The 18,572-nt window shown below is 46.8% G+C and overlaps 1 protein-coding gene across 7 annotated transcripts in view; it reads right to left on the reverse strand.

The window, feature by feature from the left end:
* Positions 1-18,572, reverse strand: part of LOC119160977 (glycerophosphocholine phosphodiesterase GPCPD1) — a 159,156-nt gene that overhangs the window by 9,602 nt on the left and 130,982 nt on the right. For all 7 annotated transcript variants that reach the window (XM_075880260.1, XM_037413272.2, XM_037413271.2 and 4 more), the window contains 2 exons: positions 12,021-12,156; positions 513-673 (listed from right to left, as the gene is read on the reverse strand). In XM_075880260.1, the coding sequence (XP_075736375.1) occupies positions 513-673; positions 12,021-12,156 (297 nt within the window). The remainder of the gene's footprint in view (positions 1-512; positions 674-12,020; positions 12,157-18,572) is intronic.

Consider the following 18,572-nt stretch of genomic DNA (forward strand, 5'->3'; position numbering starts at 1 on the left):
ATCGAACTAATTGGCAATCCCCTTCGAGATCGATATATCATTGTTTGACTACAACATGTTTGAACAAGAAATGAGGTATTGGGCTAGTTCATTTTTCATGAACTAAGGAATTGTGCTACAGTTGCTGTGGAGAACGAAGTTAGGGGAAAGACAAGAAATGTTTAGACCTACTTTGCATGTTAGCATTTCATTTTTTGCGAGAACTTCTGATAAGCCAAACTCCTGATCAGAAGAACAAATAAGCGTGGTCGCTTCAAGTTCGTATTAACAGGAGTCAACTGTATTATTAACAGTACACAGAACTCCGAACACATTTTTCCCCGACTTCTGAGCTTCTATTTTGTAGATGCTACTGTGTTTTTCTTTCATGTGTGTGAGTGTGTGCACGTGCATGTGCAGAGGTTCAATACAATAGAATGAATTTCGTCAATTGATACTTTTCCATCGGCAGACTAGTGTACATGCGCGGTTGCCCTACTGTAGCTCGCACTCAAAAAAGCGCAGGCACTCACTTGTCATAGATCACACCATCAACACCCTTGCGCTTCAGCCTAGCGATGGTCTCGCTGTCGTTGTTGTCATCTCCCCAGCAGAAAAGAATCAACTTGTGCTCCTTCACAAAAGTGATGAGACTTGGCTCACGCAGCAGCTCTTCCGTGTGCACGTTGATTCCCTGCATCACCCAAATCAGACTTGTCCATACACCTCAAAAGCAAAACAAAATGTTGATCAAATGCCAAAATTTCTAAAACTATCAAAACTAATTAGTACAAAACTAGCCAAAAGATAATGACAAGCTGGAAGCACAATTCTTGAACAGTAGCGACCCCCAAATTACATCAGAGCTACGCTAAAGGTTTCAATTAGGCTGCACGGTAGGGTTGATAATATGTGGGCTTTAACGTTCTAAAATCACCATATGATTATGACAGATGCCGTAGTGGAGGGCTCCTGAAATTTCGACCACCTCAGATTCTTTAACGTGCACCCAAATCTGAGCACACAGGCGTACAGCATTTTCGCCTCCATCGGAAATGCAGCCGCCCCAGCCAATCCGCGACCTGCGGGTCAGCAGCCGAGTACCTGAGCCACTAGACCCCCTCGGCAGGGCTGCACATTAGGGTTCTACAACACAGTGTGCATTTATCAACTTCTGCTCGCATTCCTCTATAGTATCTGTACCATTAGAAGTACATGGAGAATGAGGCAAATAGGCACGTTTTTAAACAGATGACACAAAAATGGGCCGAATGTTACTATCAAATGCACAGCCTAAACAACATTCATGGCAGTGATACAATAAGAGCCAGCATCATATTCAATGCAGCTCAGGAATGAGAATTAAAGGGGTGCTAAACCACTTTTGTTTGTTCGTTTGTTTATTGTTTATTTCAGACACAGCGAGTCTTGGATGGCAAGGCTAATGGCAGAACATTGTCTGCCTGATTACATTTCCAAGAAATCCCATAAAATCAGTATCTGCCTCACAAATGCATTGCTGGAAACATTCTTCACATAAGTGAAAAACAGGCAGAGTTGAAAAGGTCTGTAGCACGCTTCATGCACTTTCTTTTTTCGTCCCAACAGGTGTGCTGGAAGCTACACAGGGAGGATGACAAGGAAGAAAGAAGCTACGTAAGCATATGCTGAACTTCAGCCCGCATCGTGAGATGCTATCGCACACTCCCAGTGAGACTCCGTTGTGTGCTAAGTGTTGCTACTGCGCAATTTCACCAAACTACCAAATGCAAGCATATGACACCCCTTCACAAGATGTACACTCAATCGAAATGGCACTGTTTATATAAGACACCAGTCAAATATATTCCGGTTTATACAATAATACAAGTCGAGATATTTTCAATAAAACAATGAGCTAAGGTCGCCCCTCATCTTATATAGCGGTGTCTAGCCAACAGTGCACCGCTGTCTGGCAACTTGTGGCTTGCATGTGCATGAGAAGCTGGACACGGCCATATTCGCATTCAAATCCAATAGCAGGTTGTTTTTTTTTTCTCTCTTGTCTGTTTTTTTGTGTTCACGATTTGCCTCCGATCTGGTCCAAGTTCTCCCTCCGTTTGACATTATGTTTCATTTTAGTGGTCTTTTTTTTTTTCATTCACTGAATATGAGTAGCGGTACTGATTGATTGATTGTTATGTGGGGTTTAACGTCCCAAAACCACAATATGATTATGAGAGACGCCGTAGTGGAGGGCTCTGGAAATTTCGACCACCTGGGGTTCTTTAACGTGCACCCGAATCTGAGCACACGGGCCTACATTTCCGCCTCCATCGGAAATGCAGCTTCCACAGCCGGGATTCGAACCCGCGACCTGCGGGTCAGCAGCAGAGTACCTTAGCCACTAGACCACCGCGGCGGGGCTATGAGTAGCGGTACGAGAAGGCAGTACTCAGCTGCGTTTAAACTAGAGGTTGTTAAGCAATGTTAGCTAATACATTACTCCCTTTGGCCTTGCTCCAGCCTTTGGTCTCCCAGCTCTTGTGGACTGGAGCACAGAAAGGCGAGTTTGATGATGTGTGGTGCTTTATGGGGCAAGGGCCAATTGATGGCCAAAGAGCACCATTTCAGTAGACAAGAGATGTGAACAATGATATTGCATGGGACTGTATAGGGGCTTTAAATTCCTCGTGGTAACGTGTGTAAAAACATAGTATTAAAATCATGGCAGTGACGTGAAATAAGTGCAGTGAGAGTGAATGCCGAAAGGTCATAATAAGAAATCATGGTGAGGATGTAGCCATCGCAGACGAGACTTCGGTAAGGAGGTTGTGCTACAGATCAGCTCGGTCGGTGTATGGGGTGAAAGCTAGGTACACCATTTGTAAACGTAAACAGTGATTGAAGTTTAAAAAGCGGATCCCTACCGATCAGCATGACAGGATGTAGTGGCAGCTGCTATAATAAAAGGTGCTTTCTTCTTAGAGCATCTAGCTTATTGCACTGGCCAAGGATGTAGAGAAGCGTAAGTAGTTCTCCATATCTGTCGCACAATGATGGATCGCCACCAGACAAAGGAATAAATTTGTAAAGGTGTATGTCCTATTCTTATTCTGGTAAGTGTGACTTCTGTGTGGAGTGACATCGATACTGGCGGCCATTTGCCTAGATGTGGCTCTACAAGATGAAGCTTGTTCCGTGTTTGCCAGCCCCATAATTACAGCCAATGATCCCCGAGTGTTCTTTTAAGATAGGGTTTCAGGTCAAGTGCAGGGATTGGTATTGATGTACTTGCAGCAGTTTCGTTGGCGGATGTTCCTAGCTAGTCTGCCAAAATGTTTCCATGTATCTCACGGTGCCCTGGCACCCAGCAGACAATGACATGCTATTTGGATGTGTACACTGTGCATAAAAATGAGTAAAGAGAAATGAGGACGAAGTATTTCTGCTTTTTGAGAGTTTGCAGAGCTTTTACCACACTTAGGAGTCTGTGTAAATTAACACCTTTTATAGTTTGACATATTTAAAGTGTATAACAACCGCCAGTGTCGCATAAGCTTCTGCAAAAATGCTTGTATCAGAATGCAGAATGCTGGAATACGCAAAGAATGGGCCTACCGCTGCATACGACACAGAAGTGTGACTATGAGGCATCGGTGAAGAACTCAGGACATGTATATTTACGAAGTTCCAGGAAGTATGTTTGAATATGTGCAATGATGCATGCTTCGTAACCTCTAAGAAAGACACATCGCATTCTATCGTGTGCCACTGCCACAGCAGCAGACATGCTGCAGGAGCCATAAAACCATGTTCGAGAAGCGACACACCTGTTTCTTCAGAGAGGCCTCTCACGCGAAGTGAGTAGAGTTGTCTCAACAAAGGCCAGTTGGACTCGCCAGCCATGCATCGCCGCTATAACTTGCTATAATTACCCTAGATTGGATAGCTACACCAGGTTAACCGTCGCCGCCAGGCAATTTTGAAGCGAACAAAGAAGATAAGATGACAGGAGAGATAAACGGTGTGAGAGAAAGACGAACTTAACTGGAGAGAGAAACAAGAAAAGGAGACTGCCGATTTCCCCTGAGTGGGTCAGTCCAGGCGTGCTGTTTATGTGAAGCCGGCGCCAAAATGGTGTGTTACCTCTGCTGAGGGGCCTCAAGGGGGGATGTGCCCTTTGAAAACCAAAAAATCGTGATAAAGTTGATTTTTTGACAACCATATATTTGGATGGCATGTCTCAAACTATGTGTTCTATAAATATCAATGTCTAATTAATTGGGAAAGTACCGTATTTACACGATAGTAAGACGACCCTTTTTTTTTCAAATTTGACAATCCAATGTTGGGGGGTCGTCTTAGAATCGAAATCGAACCATGTACCTTAGAATCGAAATCGAACCATGTATTGTCATCTCGAATAGTTTCCCGCTCAACCCAAAGCGCATAGTTTTCCGCGTGCTTATACAAAAGCTTTTCTTTTTTTAGCATCTACTGCGCGCATTACGAGTGCCTTTATGACGAGCGCACGGCTCTTGAGGGAGCACCGGTAATCGATGGAAGAGCCGCCGTAGGGGGGTATTGGTAGTTGACGGAAGAGCTCCTCTTTGTGATACAGTTTTCTAAGCGGGCGCGTCGCCGCGTGCTCCTGTCGCTTGTGTCCACGACCGGCTCTCTCGAGTCACTTCTGTCTGACATGAGTGCCGTAGGCTCGAAGAACACTCGGCGCTCGTTTATGGCAGCGTTTAAGCGGGCTGCTATTCTTCATGCGGAGGAAACCAACAACTGTGCAGCAGGACGGAAGTTCGGAATCGGTCCTCTCCACATGGGCGGCCGTCCCACGCGATGCCGTGGTGCGGTCGTTCGCGAAGTGTGGACTCACACTTGACGACGACGTGCTGTGGGACTGCAGCAGCAATTACGGCAGCAGCACCAGCGAGGACGACTCCAGCGACGATGAATAATCCTCCGCAACCACGTGAATAAATTTCCCTAGTGTAAAATGCGCGCGTTCTTTTTTTTTTTTTGAGATGCGATTTTGGGGGGGTCGTCTTACATTCGAGTCGTCTTACAATCGTGTAAATACGGTACGTCAAATAAATCATCCAACATGCCTCGTCAGCCGGCAAGCACTGAAAATACCCCCAACTTCGTGCCCTCACAATTCCCAACCCACTACCATAGTGCCACCATCTTGGTGTTGTTTTGCTCGTGAATTCTTGCAATATTTTTTTTTGCCATCCACAGCAGCAGCACCTGCGTGGCAGAAGTGGCAATTGCCGATGATTGGGAGGGCTCTTCAAGTTTTCAAGTTTCCTGCGGCTTGGACGCAAAGCTGCGATTGAAGAAAGTGCGCGCCTTTCGAAGGAGTAGAGAAGTAGCAGCTCCGATTGGCTGCTGCAAGCGATGACGCATCTGTTCGCCCGGTATGCGCTGGCTTGTTGTCTGCTTCGGTGTTTGCGATGCTGGCGTGTTTTGTGTATTGTTCGCCATCATCGTGGTCGATTCTCACGTGTGCTCATCTATCTTTCAGCGTCTTTACGAGACGATCTTTCACGGTGTTCACGGGACGGTGATTGTTGTGCTGTCACTAATTATGGGCAGAACAAAGTTTGGGACTGCACGTGTTCGGTTCAATTCAAGCTCATCATGCGTATGAGCTTCAGATGAAGCTCATATGCATGGTGAGACTTGTTCAAGTGCCAACACGCGGGCGATAGTAGCACCGATGCTGAGCAGCTTCTGCTTTGTCTCTTCAAGACAACGACAGCATCGATGCTTATTGCGGAGTCAAGACTGCTATGCCATAGGCGCAAGGCTCCGTCATCACAAGTGAGGCTGGTGTTGGTGTTTCATGCTCAAGTGCACATGACGCGTCACGCTCGCTAACTGCAGTGATTACAACCCGGAACAGTGTGACCGCGTCGTCGACCGTGCATTTGCCAACACGTTTTTGGACGTGCGAATGTGTTGCTGTGCAACAAACTGGCGGAAGCGGGCTTCAGTCTTTTGGAGCAGCTTTAGGAGCAGGTATAATGCAGTTTTGGAGCAGCTTTCAAGCAGTAAAAAGAGTTTTGGAGCAGCAAAAGGTGTGTTTTGGAGCATATCGAAATTTAGTTTTGGAGCAGATTCCTCAGGCCACACATCACTGTTAATTAGAATTTTCGCTGAACACAAGACATTTCAGTGGTTTTTACTAAGCATGCAACGCTGATCAAGCGACCAGACTTTCACTAAATTCACATATATTAAACCTTAAGACATCAAAGGCGAAAGCGCAGCAACTGTAAGTACCGTATAAACCGGAATATAAGTCGAGATATTTTCAATGAAATAGTAAGCTAAAGTCGCCCCTCGTCTCATATAGCGGTGTTTAGCCGAAAGTGCGACGCTATCTGGCAACATGTGGCTTGCATGTGCTTGTGAAGCCGGACGCAGCCATATCCGCATCCAAATCCAATCGCAGTCCGTTTTTTTTTTTTTATTCTCCGTCTGTTTTCTTTGTGTTCGTGATTTGCTTCCGATCTGTTCCGAGTTTTCGTGCCGCTTGACATTGCGCTGCATTTTTAGTGGCCTTTTTTTCGTTCACTGAATATGTTTAGCGGTGCGAGGAGGCAGTACTCAGCTGCGTTTAAGCTAGATGATGTTGAGTTCGCAGAAGCGAATGGGAATATGGATGCTCAGCGCCGCTTTGGTCTATCGGAAAAAAGCGTGCGCTATTGGAGGGCGCAGAAAGGAAAACTGCAGATGTGCGATCCTCAAAAAATGTCGTTTCGTGGACGAAGTGCCGTTCATCCGCAGCTGGAGGATAAGCTAGCGGACTTCGTGCGGGAAGTTCGTGTGCCCTCGCTGCCAGTTACCGTCGATACCATTCGCAAGAAAGCCGTGGTACTCGCTCGAGAAGCTGGGCTCACGAGAGAAGAGTTTCGTGCACCGAACTCTTGGATTCTTCGATTTATGCGACGCAAAGGATTTTCTCTACGGCGAAGCACATCCATCTGTCTAAAGTTGCCAGGGGAGTTCGAGGACAAGCTCATAAACTTTCAGCGTTTCGTGAACCGGCTTCGGGAGCAGAACGACTGAATGATAAGGCAGATTGGCAACGCCGATGAGACCCCCATGTGGTTTGACATGTTTTCTTCAACCACGATCACGCAGCGCGACGCCAAGGATGTGAAGCTGTTGTCCACTGGCAACGAGCACTCTCACTTCACCATCATGCTGGCATGCACGGCAGATGGTAGAAAGCTTTCACCCTTCGTCATTTTCAAACGCAAGACAATGCCGAAGGAAGTATTCCCACCCGGTGTTGTCGTTCGCGTCAACAAAAACGGATACATGGACGAGGCCATGATGATCGAATAGATACGAGTGGTGTGGAATCGTCAGTCAGGTGCACTGCTGCGTCTTCGCAGCATTCTGGTGTTGGATGCATTTCGTTGCCAGTTAACCGACGCAGTGAAACGCGCACTTGGCGACAAGAAAACTGACCTCGTCGTGATACCAGGTGGTATGACGTCCACCCTCCAGCCGCTCGACGTCGTGCTAAACAAGCAGTTCAAGGACCGAGTGCGACTGGAATACCAAGAGTGGATGTCCGGCGAAAACCCCAAGACACCGACGGGCCGCCTACAGAGGCCTCCGCTTGCGACTTTTTGTGGCTGGGTGCTTGCCGCCTGGCGCTCCTTGCCGGATTCCATGGTGGAAAATGCTTTCAAGAAAGGTTCCATCAGCAACTCGCTGGATGGCGCTGAAGACGACGCACTGTGGGAGGCGGCCAGTGACAAACTCTCGTCTTCAGAAGACAGTGGTGGTTCGATTGATTTGTGGGGTTTAACGTCCCAAAACCACCATTTGATTATGAGAGACGCCGTAGTGGAGGGCTCCGGAAATTTTGACCACCTGGGGTTCTTTAACGTGCACCCAAATCTGAGTACACGGGCCTACAACATTTCCGCCTTCATCGGAAATGCAGCCGCCGCAGCCGGGAATCGAACCCGCGACCTGCGGGTCAGCAGCCGAGTACCTTAGCCACTAGACCACCGCGGCGGGGAAGACAGTGGTGGTTCGTCGGACGAATAGGAGCAGTTGCGATGGTGGTTGAGGGGAGCTCCGACGATCGGGGTGTGGTGCGCCCGATTCGCAAATAAATGCGGTTAGGCAGTTTTGGGTTGTTTTTCTTTTTTTTTTTCTTTTTCAGTAACCTGAACTTGGGGGGTCGACCTATATTCCCACTCGACCTATAGTCCGGTTTACACGGTAAAAACATAAGCGGCGTTCTGGACAGCTACTAGACCTCAAACTAATAAAAAAATTAATGCTAAAATGTTGCAATGTTCAACAACACAGGTGAGCAGATTTGCAAAAGAAGGGCAAGGAGTTGTGATAGAGTGAAGATAGAGTGAGAGAATACGGCGGGAAGGCGACCTTGAAGACCAAAACACACAGGAAGAAGGCCGATCAGGTTATAGGGGCTTTACGTCAGGTAGCTTGCTTGAAAAGTCCGCGAAACGAGCAACTCGTGCGTAGAAAAACTTGAAAAAGTGTTTGCGTGTGCAGAGGTCAAAGAATTGTTTTGTTGTGACGGCAGGTTTGTGTGGCCTCACCGACTTTGATAATTTGCGGTTCGTTCCATGCAACAGTCGTTTTTACACTTCCGCACGTGTGTGGAGAGCATGCTGAGCAGAGCGTGAAGTGAGCGAGAACAGACCCCAACATGAAACGAATCACGAATTACCAAAATCGGTGAGGTAGCGTATGCACATGCACTAGAACGATACGATAAGACAAGACGCAGACAACTGGATACAGTGGATGGCCAACCATATTGGAAAATGGTCTGGTCCATCCAGGCTGGCGACGCCAACGACAGTACCAGCGATCGAAAACTGTGGGGAGACTATAATTGGCCAACCGGTCTTCAAAAACACGGGCCACGTCTGGCGATGCAGGGTGCTCAGAGTAGCAGGGGGGGGGGGGGGGGCAAAAAGCGGTTGGAGTGAGCGGCAGGCAACTAGAGGGGTGCAAAGGCAGGGTCGCCATTTAACTATAAGAATTTATAAGCACCTCGATGATACCTCATCGGGGGTCGAAAGTGGTTTCCCGGGAAGTCGGCAGAGCACCGACTTCGTTCGCTGTAACCGATCGGCAGCACTCCGAGACATTCATTGTAAGTGCGATTTTTCGGCATTGAAACAATGTATATTTTCACGGTCATGCAGATAATGTTTGTTTCAAGCGAGGCCGTTATATGTGGGCTCGACTGTATCTTCGTACTAAACCTATAAAAATAAATCTAAAAAACTCATGTTCCGGTCATTGAAGTGCAAAGCCGACATAATAAACACAAGGAAATTTAGATGCGCTTGCCGTGGCAATGCTAGGAAATTGGGCAATTTTTTTTATTACGATAAGAATTATATGGACACTCGATGGGTTTTCGCCGTCGCCGCCATGTTCCGCGTACTGTTGGTACCATACCCCGCGCATCGTACGTTCAACCCGCGCATAAAATTGTGCAAGCTGGGGTGATGAGCACTGCTCAAGCAGAGATTAAACAACATGGCCGATCTCTGTCGCTCAGAGGGCGCACACGTTAGCATCCCACTATGTGTGAGAACTGTCATCGAATGCTCAAGCAGAGAGGAGACACGCCGTTCATATTGAACGAGCATGAAAAGATGCAGGGGAAAGGGGGGGGGTGTCGCTCGAGCAGCAGCCGTGAACTTTAATTCTAATCAAAGACGTGGTTGCGAGAGCTAGCGCTCGATATCGGCAAGCATCAGCACATGGCTCGTAAACCTTTCTACATGGTGTGCTTTGAACAGGCAGAGATTGTGCGATAAGAGCATTTCTCCCTGGAGCGGACATACTTATTCTTTTACGCTAGCGTTTTGTAGTTTTTGAGTGTCGTGATGTCTGATCCAAAAGAGTTGGCTGTCAGCCTTCATATTGTCGAGGTCGTGAAGTCGACGAAGGCAGCAGCTGCTGTTTTCACGAGAACTTATTTGGGCTAACCTGTGCCCAAAAAACGAATTGTGCCTCTACAAGCAATACACGCTGTAGACTGATAGCAGCGAACATAGAGTGTCGGCCATCGATAATCTACCACACAGCAAAGTGCGGCTGCATTCACACATGTGGCATCAAAGACTCTAGTGTTATGGCTAGCGGCCGCGCAAGTTCCATAACAAACTAATGTACGCGTTGTGCACGTGATCTCATCGGAAGGTTCTAAGATTATCTAGATAGTCCCCAGTCATTCGGACGGGGTTAGCGCAAGGCAGCGTTAAACGCGTAATGGTGCGGTAACAAAACAAAGGAGTGTGTGGGGCATCACCATTACAACATTAGAAATTGTTGCTTTTGCAGTCATCGCTAAGCCGGTGACACTATTTTTTTTTTAGTTTATATGGTAAAAAACTTGCTGCACTGCTGCCGAGCAACCACCAAGTACAGCACCTGCTCAGTAGTTGCGCGGCAGTGGTGCAGAGAGTTTTGTGCAACAATACTGCCGTTTTTATAGCTTGCGTACCAGTTTCGTTGTTAAAACATACATCGTATAATCAGGTCGTATAATCAGGTATGCACACAAATGCCACCTTAACAAGAATCATGCATTGTGTTCATGTGGTGCAAGATTTACGCACGATCCGAAATAAGACATTTGATACGGATGTGGTTGCGTCCTTTGAGTAGCCCACGCGTGTTGCTCGGTCGATTATAAAACTCTGGACGAAATTTGCCATTGCGCGTGCAAATTGCCGTTTAGGCATGGCTTGGCACAGCAGGTCAGATTGGCACAGCATGGTGCAATTGGCGCAGCACTTCCACCCCTGAACAAAAGCTCGGCGCTATGCCGGTGACCGACAGGCTATGCCAGCAACTATCGGACAGCGGAGAAAACCCCTCTCAGTCTCAAAAAGGCTCAAGAATGACTGCAACACAAGCAGGAAAAGCGGCAAAGAAAAAGAGTCCTGAAGGACACTTCTAGCTACTGTGTAGGGTCATTTTAGATAAAAAAATACGCTCTAAAATTTCGAAGTCAGTTTTCTCAGAGTGACTTTTTTGGCCAGTCAGGCTGTTTAGTCCGATGATATCTCTGGAACCCTTTATCCGATTCCTATCGGGTTTGTTTTATTATGTACCTTAAAAAATTTCTCACATACTGACAAAGCCACTTTTTAATTTTATTTTGTTTGTAATTTGTGATAATTAAAATTTTATTGATAAAGGTTCAGTAGCAAATACTAAATCCAGTGCTCTTCTAAAATTTTCAGCAAGAAAATTTAAAAAAAGGGCTCTGTCCTAGTGTAAAGCACCCATAATCATTACAGTGAATTTCACTGTGCTATCATGTTTACTAAATTCACCAGAGGTTGACTAAGAAACCTATGTGGACAATCCTGATAAATGGCTGTAGCTGAAAATGGCTGGAACCAGTGAACATAAATGTGTGAAATTTTGTTTTTATTCAAATGGCTTTGCTATTGTTAGGCTACCCTGAAAATTTTATTAGGATATCTCAACAAAAAAATTGCCCTTCCAATGTAGCCTCCTCCCTTAAAGATCCAGACGCCCAGCGTTGGCTCAACCCCAAGAATCTCCCCTTCCTCGGACACGGCTGAGCCTCGCAGGGCTGAGCCACGCACGGCGAAGCGTGGGAGGAAGTCAAAACGTCCCTGTTGGCTCTGGTCCGTGGTGATGCCACTCGCCGAACGCCTGCTTGCGGCAGTAAGGCGAGTTTGAGAACCCTGCTCTAGATCTGTGAATCGCGCCTTATTCATTGCTTTTATGCAAACTAAACAGGGCTTGCAGACTCATTATCAATAAAAGTATGTTGATGAAGTCTGCATTTACTTATCCCAATACACTCAACAATTTGACATTTGGTCAAAAACTGTCTTATTCCCCTTTAAAATTCAAATCGACATTTTACTGTATATTCATTATACATTTGAGCATTACTTCATCTGAAACATTGTTCTCAGTACCTATTAAACTACAGCATTTTAGGACATAGAGATTGACAGAAATTTGTCAGCATGCAAACTAACCAAAATATGGGTGCAGAGAGAGAAGTAAGTGCCCATTTGTATTGTAGAAGTGCGCGTGTCCAGGTAGGGTGGGTACTTCTCAGTCTGGCCTTGTGTCAAGAAGAGAAGCGGGTACTTGTTCTGTTTCAGGCGGATCCTGCAAAAAAATGAGGCTTAAGGTCAGTCTGCCACTCACATATTCAGGCTAAAGTAGCAAACACATACGTCATTGAAGCCCCTACAGTCGATCCCGGATATATCGAACTCGAAGGGGATCGCAAAAATAGTTCTATACTATATCGATAATTCCAAATACAGAACACATCTATTTAAGAGTTACCTTGTAATGCTGCGAGTTTCGGAGCGATTCTCAGAGTCTGTGCCAGGCAGGAGCTTCTCGATTTACGTAGAATATATAACAAAAAAAGCACAAGAACAATCGCACTTTATTTGGCATGAAAAAAGTACATGACCTTTACATTGCCTCTTATTTTTAGCCACAAAATTCATAAGGCCATCCTCAATATTTTACAGCCTCTCCACATAGTCTAGTCCTGCCCCTTCTATAGCGCCACAATAGCGGCGAATGAGCCTGAAGGTCGATTTTCAGTCTGACCCCCAACCAAAGGTTGATCAGGAGCTGTTGCACCAGACGTCACTTGGGCCAAACAACGAACCGTTCCTTTCCTCAGTAAGGAAGCCTTCATTTTTTTGAGGCCGCCTAATGTCACTCTGAAAGCTTCCTCACTGAGGAGCCCTCGGTGAAGGCTTCCTTGGCGCTTCCTCAGCTTAAGGTTGCTTTGGGGCTACCTTCGTGCGCTGTTAGGTCCGCTCCTTGCCCTGAACGAGCGCTTCGCCTCACAGCTAGCCCACGTGATGTTTTCGTTTTCAAGGCAACCCTCCCACCCCACCCCTGCGGGGAGACGCGAGCGGCGAGCGTGCGTGCACGGCGCCAGGCACCATAACAGCGTTTAAAGAGGCGGGCGTTTCAGTGTTGCTAGAATGCACCACGTTTTGCGCTCAACTACGGTGGCTTTTCACATTCAGTAATCGTAGTTTGAAGAAAGCGTACACGCGTCTCTATATTAACACTTCAATTCGGAAGTGATGTGGTGACCCAACTTTTTTTTACAGAATAAACGCTTGTGAGCAAAGCTTATATTCGATAATCTCGAACGCAGGAGCGCGGCAACCACTCCTTCCGCAAGGACGGGTTAAGGGAGCTTTCAGAGTACGCTTGCTTCCTCCGTCGGTACTTAGTTGTAAGGAAGCCTCACGTAAGGAGAGGACGCGGTCAAAGGAAAAGAACGTTTCATTGTTTGGGCCTTGTATCCTACCTTGAATGCTTTGATAATGCCTTGGTCGAGAGGCTGTAACCTTGCCGTGGTGTTGGGTGGCAAAAACTTCATAGTTATTCTTTTCAAATGGCTAACAACGTGGTGCGCAGAACAATCGTCTACAAGAAAACAAATTTTGCGATCCACCTTCTCCGATTCGTCATCCTAAACGCGAATCCACTTGGAGAAGAGGTCCCGTGTCATCCACTCCTTTTATTAGAAGCGTATCGGGCCGGGAGGCTCTTCGCATTCTTGAAGCAGCGCGGCGACTTGCTCTTGCCGATAACAAACAGCCACAGCTTACAAGAATCATCCAAGTTCACCGGGAGCAGAATCTAAATACACACTTTGCTCCTCTTACCCCCATGACAAGAAGACCCCTTCAAGTTCAACATCTTGTTGGGCAACATCTGCCAGAACAGCCCCGTTTCATCAGCGTTGAGAATATCTGACGGCGAAAAGCGGTCGTGAATTTTCGGCCATTCTTTGGACAGCCACTTCTCTGTGTCCTGGCTGTTTGTCGCTCCACTTTTGCCGCACAAGGTTTTTACAAGGATGCCGTAACAGTTTTTAAAGCGTTGCTTCCAACTGGTGCAACCAATGAAATCATTCGTCTCCAAGGCCACAGCAAACCACTCCGCTTTCTCAATCAACATCGGTCCGTCAATAGAGATGTTTTTAGCCCAAGTTTCCAAAAACCAGGCATACAGTGCCTTCTCAACTTTGTCGTACGCAGGAGTACCCACACGACAAGCTTGAGAACAGACTAGGCAGCCTTCGCCTTTATATCGGCTTTGTTCTTCAGAATCGTGCTTAACATGCTCCGAGGAATGCCGAATGCTTCTGCGACCTATTACTTCTTTTCGCCAGCCTCCACACACCGAATCATACAGTTTTGGTAGCGAAGTCCAAGTTCACATCAGCGTCAACAGATATGGCGCACACCGCGATCACAATTCGGAAACGTGGAAGCGGCGAGAGCTACACTCAAACAAAGCAACAAGGGCAACTGGAAATGGTGGCTGAATCTGTCAAAACCGGTCAAAACATCCTCTTGGCAATGGCATTTCGGGTTTCGCAGCAGACAGCTGCGACATTAGTAAAAACATAACGATGAAAACACCACCAGGGGTATACAGTTTGTAAAGGCATGGCCTTGGAGATCAAAAGTAGCCACAAGGTGCCAATGGAATCAGATCTTGAAGGCTATGCTTTTGGCAATTGTTTGTTCGAATGCGTGGACACAGATATATTTGATGCGCGCGAACAAAGAGGGCGCTTAATATTTTTCGGTCGTAGCCCAATTGTGGTCCTTATCACGACTGCAGTGCGGCGAAGCGTTCGATATATCGAATGCTTCGGCGTACCATAGTTCGATATATGTGCACACGTGCCCTATACTTTTACACAAAATTTTCAAGAAGATTTTTCTTCTGTTTGATATAGCGAATAATTCGATATATCTGAGTTCGATATACCCGGAATAGACTGTACAGTAAAATTTCATTAATTTGACCCCTGTTAATTCGAAATTTCGGTAAATTTGGCCACGGCGTCTGGTCCCATTCAAAATGTACATTGTTCTATAACTAAAAACTCTCGTTAATTCAGAAAAATTCAGCCGCGCTTCGGTTGTTTCGAACGCCCGACCGGAGTCGAGTCACGACAGGGAAGTAGCAGCGGATTCTGTCGGCCAAATTGATGGCGCACCTAAACAACTTTGGGTTGAGTTGCGGCCTCCAGAATTCAAAACTTTGTCCTTGGGTAGTACATCTCGGAGGCACCTCAAAAACACACACACACACACACACACACACACACACACACGCACACACACACATAGTGGTTGAAACAACCAAAATGGAAGGCAGTGCATCGCTACTGTCATCAGCAACGGGCAACCCACGAATTCACTTTTCCTTTTTTCTTGCGAGTCGAACCCGTTTGCGTGACCGTTGAGTTGGATTTCTCATCTCTAGAGTGCTTTAAATTATTTAAGATGATAGTCTTTCTTGAATACCTTCGACTCAATAATTTTGGTCTGTCTGTGTCTGTACATTTGTCTGCTTGTCCGCCCTTAACGGTACCTTAAATGGCACCAAAGTGGCCAAGCGATACTCCAAACGGCCGACCCCATCCGCAGCGCCCACCAATATTGCTCAAGGCTCAACGTTCATACTTGTGCGATTGTCAATTAAAAAGCCATTATTGCACATATCTGAGGCTCCATAACAACACGTCATATTATTTATGTGTATTTTTAACTAGAAAAGGCATACATAAGTAATTCTAAGGACCGTAGCGTTTATCGCACTGCGCGGACTATGCAACGCTAACACGAAAAGACAAGTGTTTCTAACGCTTTTCTAAGATGACACCGTGGTGGCACCTACCCATCGCCTTGCGATCTACACCTTATCACCTCAGAGACTGGCGCACACGCCGCGCGCTCTGTTTTCCAGGATAACTGCCAGATAGCGCTCATGTCTCGCGCGTGACATGACTTGATGCGCTCGTTCGCCTTCGCTGCACGCTCGGGGCACTAAGGCAGTGCCTCCAGAATACCATTCATCGATTTTCTTGCGCAAAACATCAAATGAACGTTGTGTTAACTCTTTCCAGATGCAAGACTGTCGTCTTCCGACGACATTTGCAGTGTAACATGCAGATACGTGGCCAATTTTTTTTTATCTGTACGTGATCAGTGCCATCTGCAGTTTTGCTGTTTGCTGTTTTTTGAAAAGTTCGCTGGTGTTTATTTGTTTTTATTACTGTGTGCTTTTTTGTGTGTGTGTGTTGTCTACTTCGTGTGCGTGCGCGTGACCACCGCATGAGCGATGCCGGGATGGCTTCACCTCCGTCTTCTGCAGCCCTAACCGCCCCAACTCCCACAGCGAAGAGGGTGAAGTACGAAGCAAAGGATTTGGCTACGAAGGTGAAAATATTGAAGCCGTTGCAGGCGGGAGAATCTCGAAAAGAAGTAATGGAAAAGCTCAATGTGACGAAAATCACACTGAGCACTTATGTGACGAACGAAAAGCAGATTATGCAAGCGTAGGACGGGGACAAGTTTGGCGACCAAAAGAAGAGGCTTCGAACGGCAGCGCATCCCAAGCTAGAAGCGCGATTGCGCTGGATTGCCATTTCGCACGTTTGCCCTTGAGCCGCCCCCTTATCTGCGCAAAAGCAAAGAAGTTCACAGTGACCATGAATATTAACTCCTTCAGTGCGTCAGAAGGTTGGTTCGACCGCTTCAAGAAGGGACACGGGCTGGTGTTCTGCAACGTTTTGCAATAAAAGAGGTGCGGTTGACGAAAGTGTTGTGCATGACTGGCAGTCTAGACTATCAGTGCGCTTTTCTACATACGAGCAGTGCAACATTTTCAACGCTGATGAGACAGTGCTGTTCTATAAGGCTCTGCCTGACCAGACCATCGCGTTTAGGGGGACCCGTGCGTCGGTGGAAAACAAAGTAAAGAGTGCATGACAGTTCTTCTGGCTGCTAACATGACCGGCACAGAGCGGCTGCCACTGCTGGTGATCGGGAAGGGTGCGAAGCCAAGAAGTTTTAAGAATATTAAGCAGCTGCCTGTCGACTACTGGTTCAACAGAAAGGCTTGGATGACTGCCAAACTCTTTCAGGCCTGGTTGCGTCAGCTCGACTGCCGCTTGCAGTCAAGGCTCGGAAGGTGTTGTTCGTACTAGACAACCATAGTGCGCACACGAAGGTATCCTGGCTCGAGAACATTGAACTATTTCTGCCTCCTGGTCCATCGGCTGCTATTCCTGCAGCCGATGGACCAGGCAATCATACAGTTCGTGAAAAGCCGCTATCGAAGGTAGGTACTCGAGCAGATATAGCTCTGCATGGAGTCAAGCAAGCAGTACGAAGTAAGCCTGCTAAGCGCAATCCCTATGCTGGTATACTTGTGAATCAACACACCACCAGCAGTAGTCGCAAACTGTTTTAGCCATAGTGGCTTCGAGCACGATGCTGCCGATCCGAGTATGGTGGCTGATGAGGAAACCGGCGAGGAGCAAGACGGCCACTATGTGAGGAGCATGTCAGCTGATGTGCCCCTCGCAGTGGTCTAGTGGCTAAGGTACTCGGCTGCAGACCCGCAGGCCGCGGGATCAAATCCCAGTTGTAGCGGCTGCATTTTTGATGGAGGCGAAAATGCTGTAGGCCCGTGTGCTCCGATTCGAGTGCACGTTAAAGAACCCCACGTGGTCAAAATTTCTGGAGTCCTCCACTATGGCGTTTCCAATAATCATGAAGATTTGCCGGGACCTAACCGATTCGTCGTAAAATGCAGGTCGTCACGAAACCGGGGGACGTATATTCAAAGTTCCACTGTATATATACTATTGCACGTTATAATGACAAGAACAGTTAGCAACACCCTTCCCATTATATTCCGTTCGTGGTTTATAGCTCAGCTCAATGCACCATTTCAGTTCAACACTAGCTGTTTAGGGTAAGCCATTAGTATTTACAGACACGGGACATCTTTTTTTACAGCTGTCACACGATGGCTGCTCAGAATAAACAGAATTGAAGGTGACGCCTGAGCACCTACATTACCAAACACACTTTAAGAGCCGGAGTGGTTGTCAAAAAACCCTTGTATGAGACAGTGCTAATGCTTTTTGCCTCAGGCACATTTTAACCATATGTAATAATTCCTCATTTCAACAATTACCTACCGTATTTACTCACGTAATGACAGCACTCACATAATCATCGCACCCCTAAATTTTGTCGTCTAAATTCGACTTTTTTCTTTCCACGCGTAATTATCACACCCTGAACTTGCCGCATCGACATGTCATGTGCCAAGTCTAGTTGAACGCGCCTATCATTGTTTGTGATCTGAAAGCGGGCATCACTATGCTAATGCCGTAAATTTACTGATTTAAATGAAAGCATTCCTTATTTAGATAGAAGAAACTGTTTTGACGCGTGTGACGTACTCACAACCTTCATAACTGAGGCAAAGAAGAAAAAAATGCGGTGGCTTCGCTCCACGGAGTGCTTCGCTCCATCAACCGCCATGTTTGTTTTGACATCCCGCACTGTTACAGCGGCGGCCGCCTGTTGGTCGACCTGTGTTCATCCCGCAGCAATTTTTTTTTTTTTTTTGCTGAGACCACGTTTTTTTTTTTGTGTGTGCTTTGTGATCGTCTGTTGAAGCGCCGTTTCACCATGGGGCGGTCTGCGAGCTTTACTGTCGTG

Source organism: Rhipicephalus microplus, chromosome X (genome assembly GCF_043290135.1).
Source record: "Rhipicephalus microplus isolate Deutch F79 chromosome X, USDA_Rmic, whole genome shotgun sequence".
Lineage (NCBI taxonomy): Eukaryota > Metazoa > Arthropoda > Arachnida > Ixodida > Ixodidae > Rhipicephalus > Rhipicephalus microplus.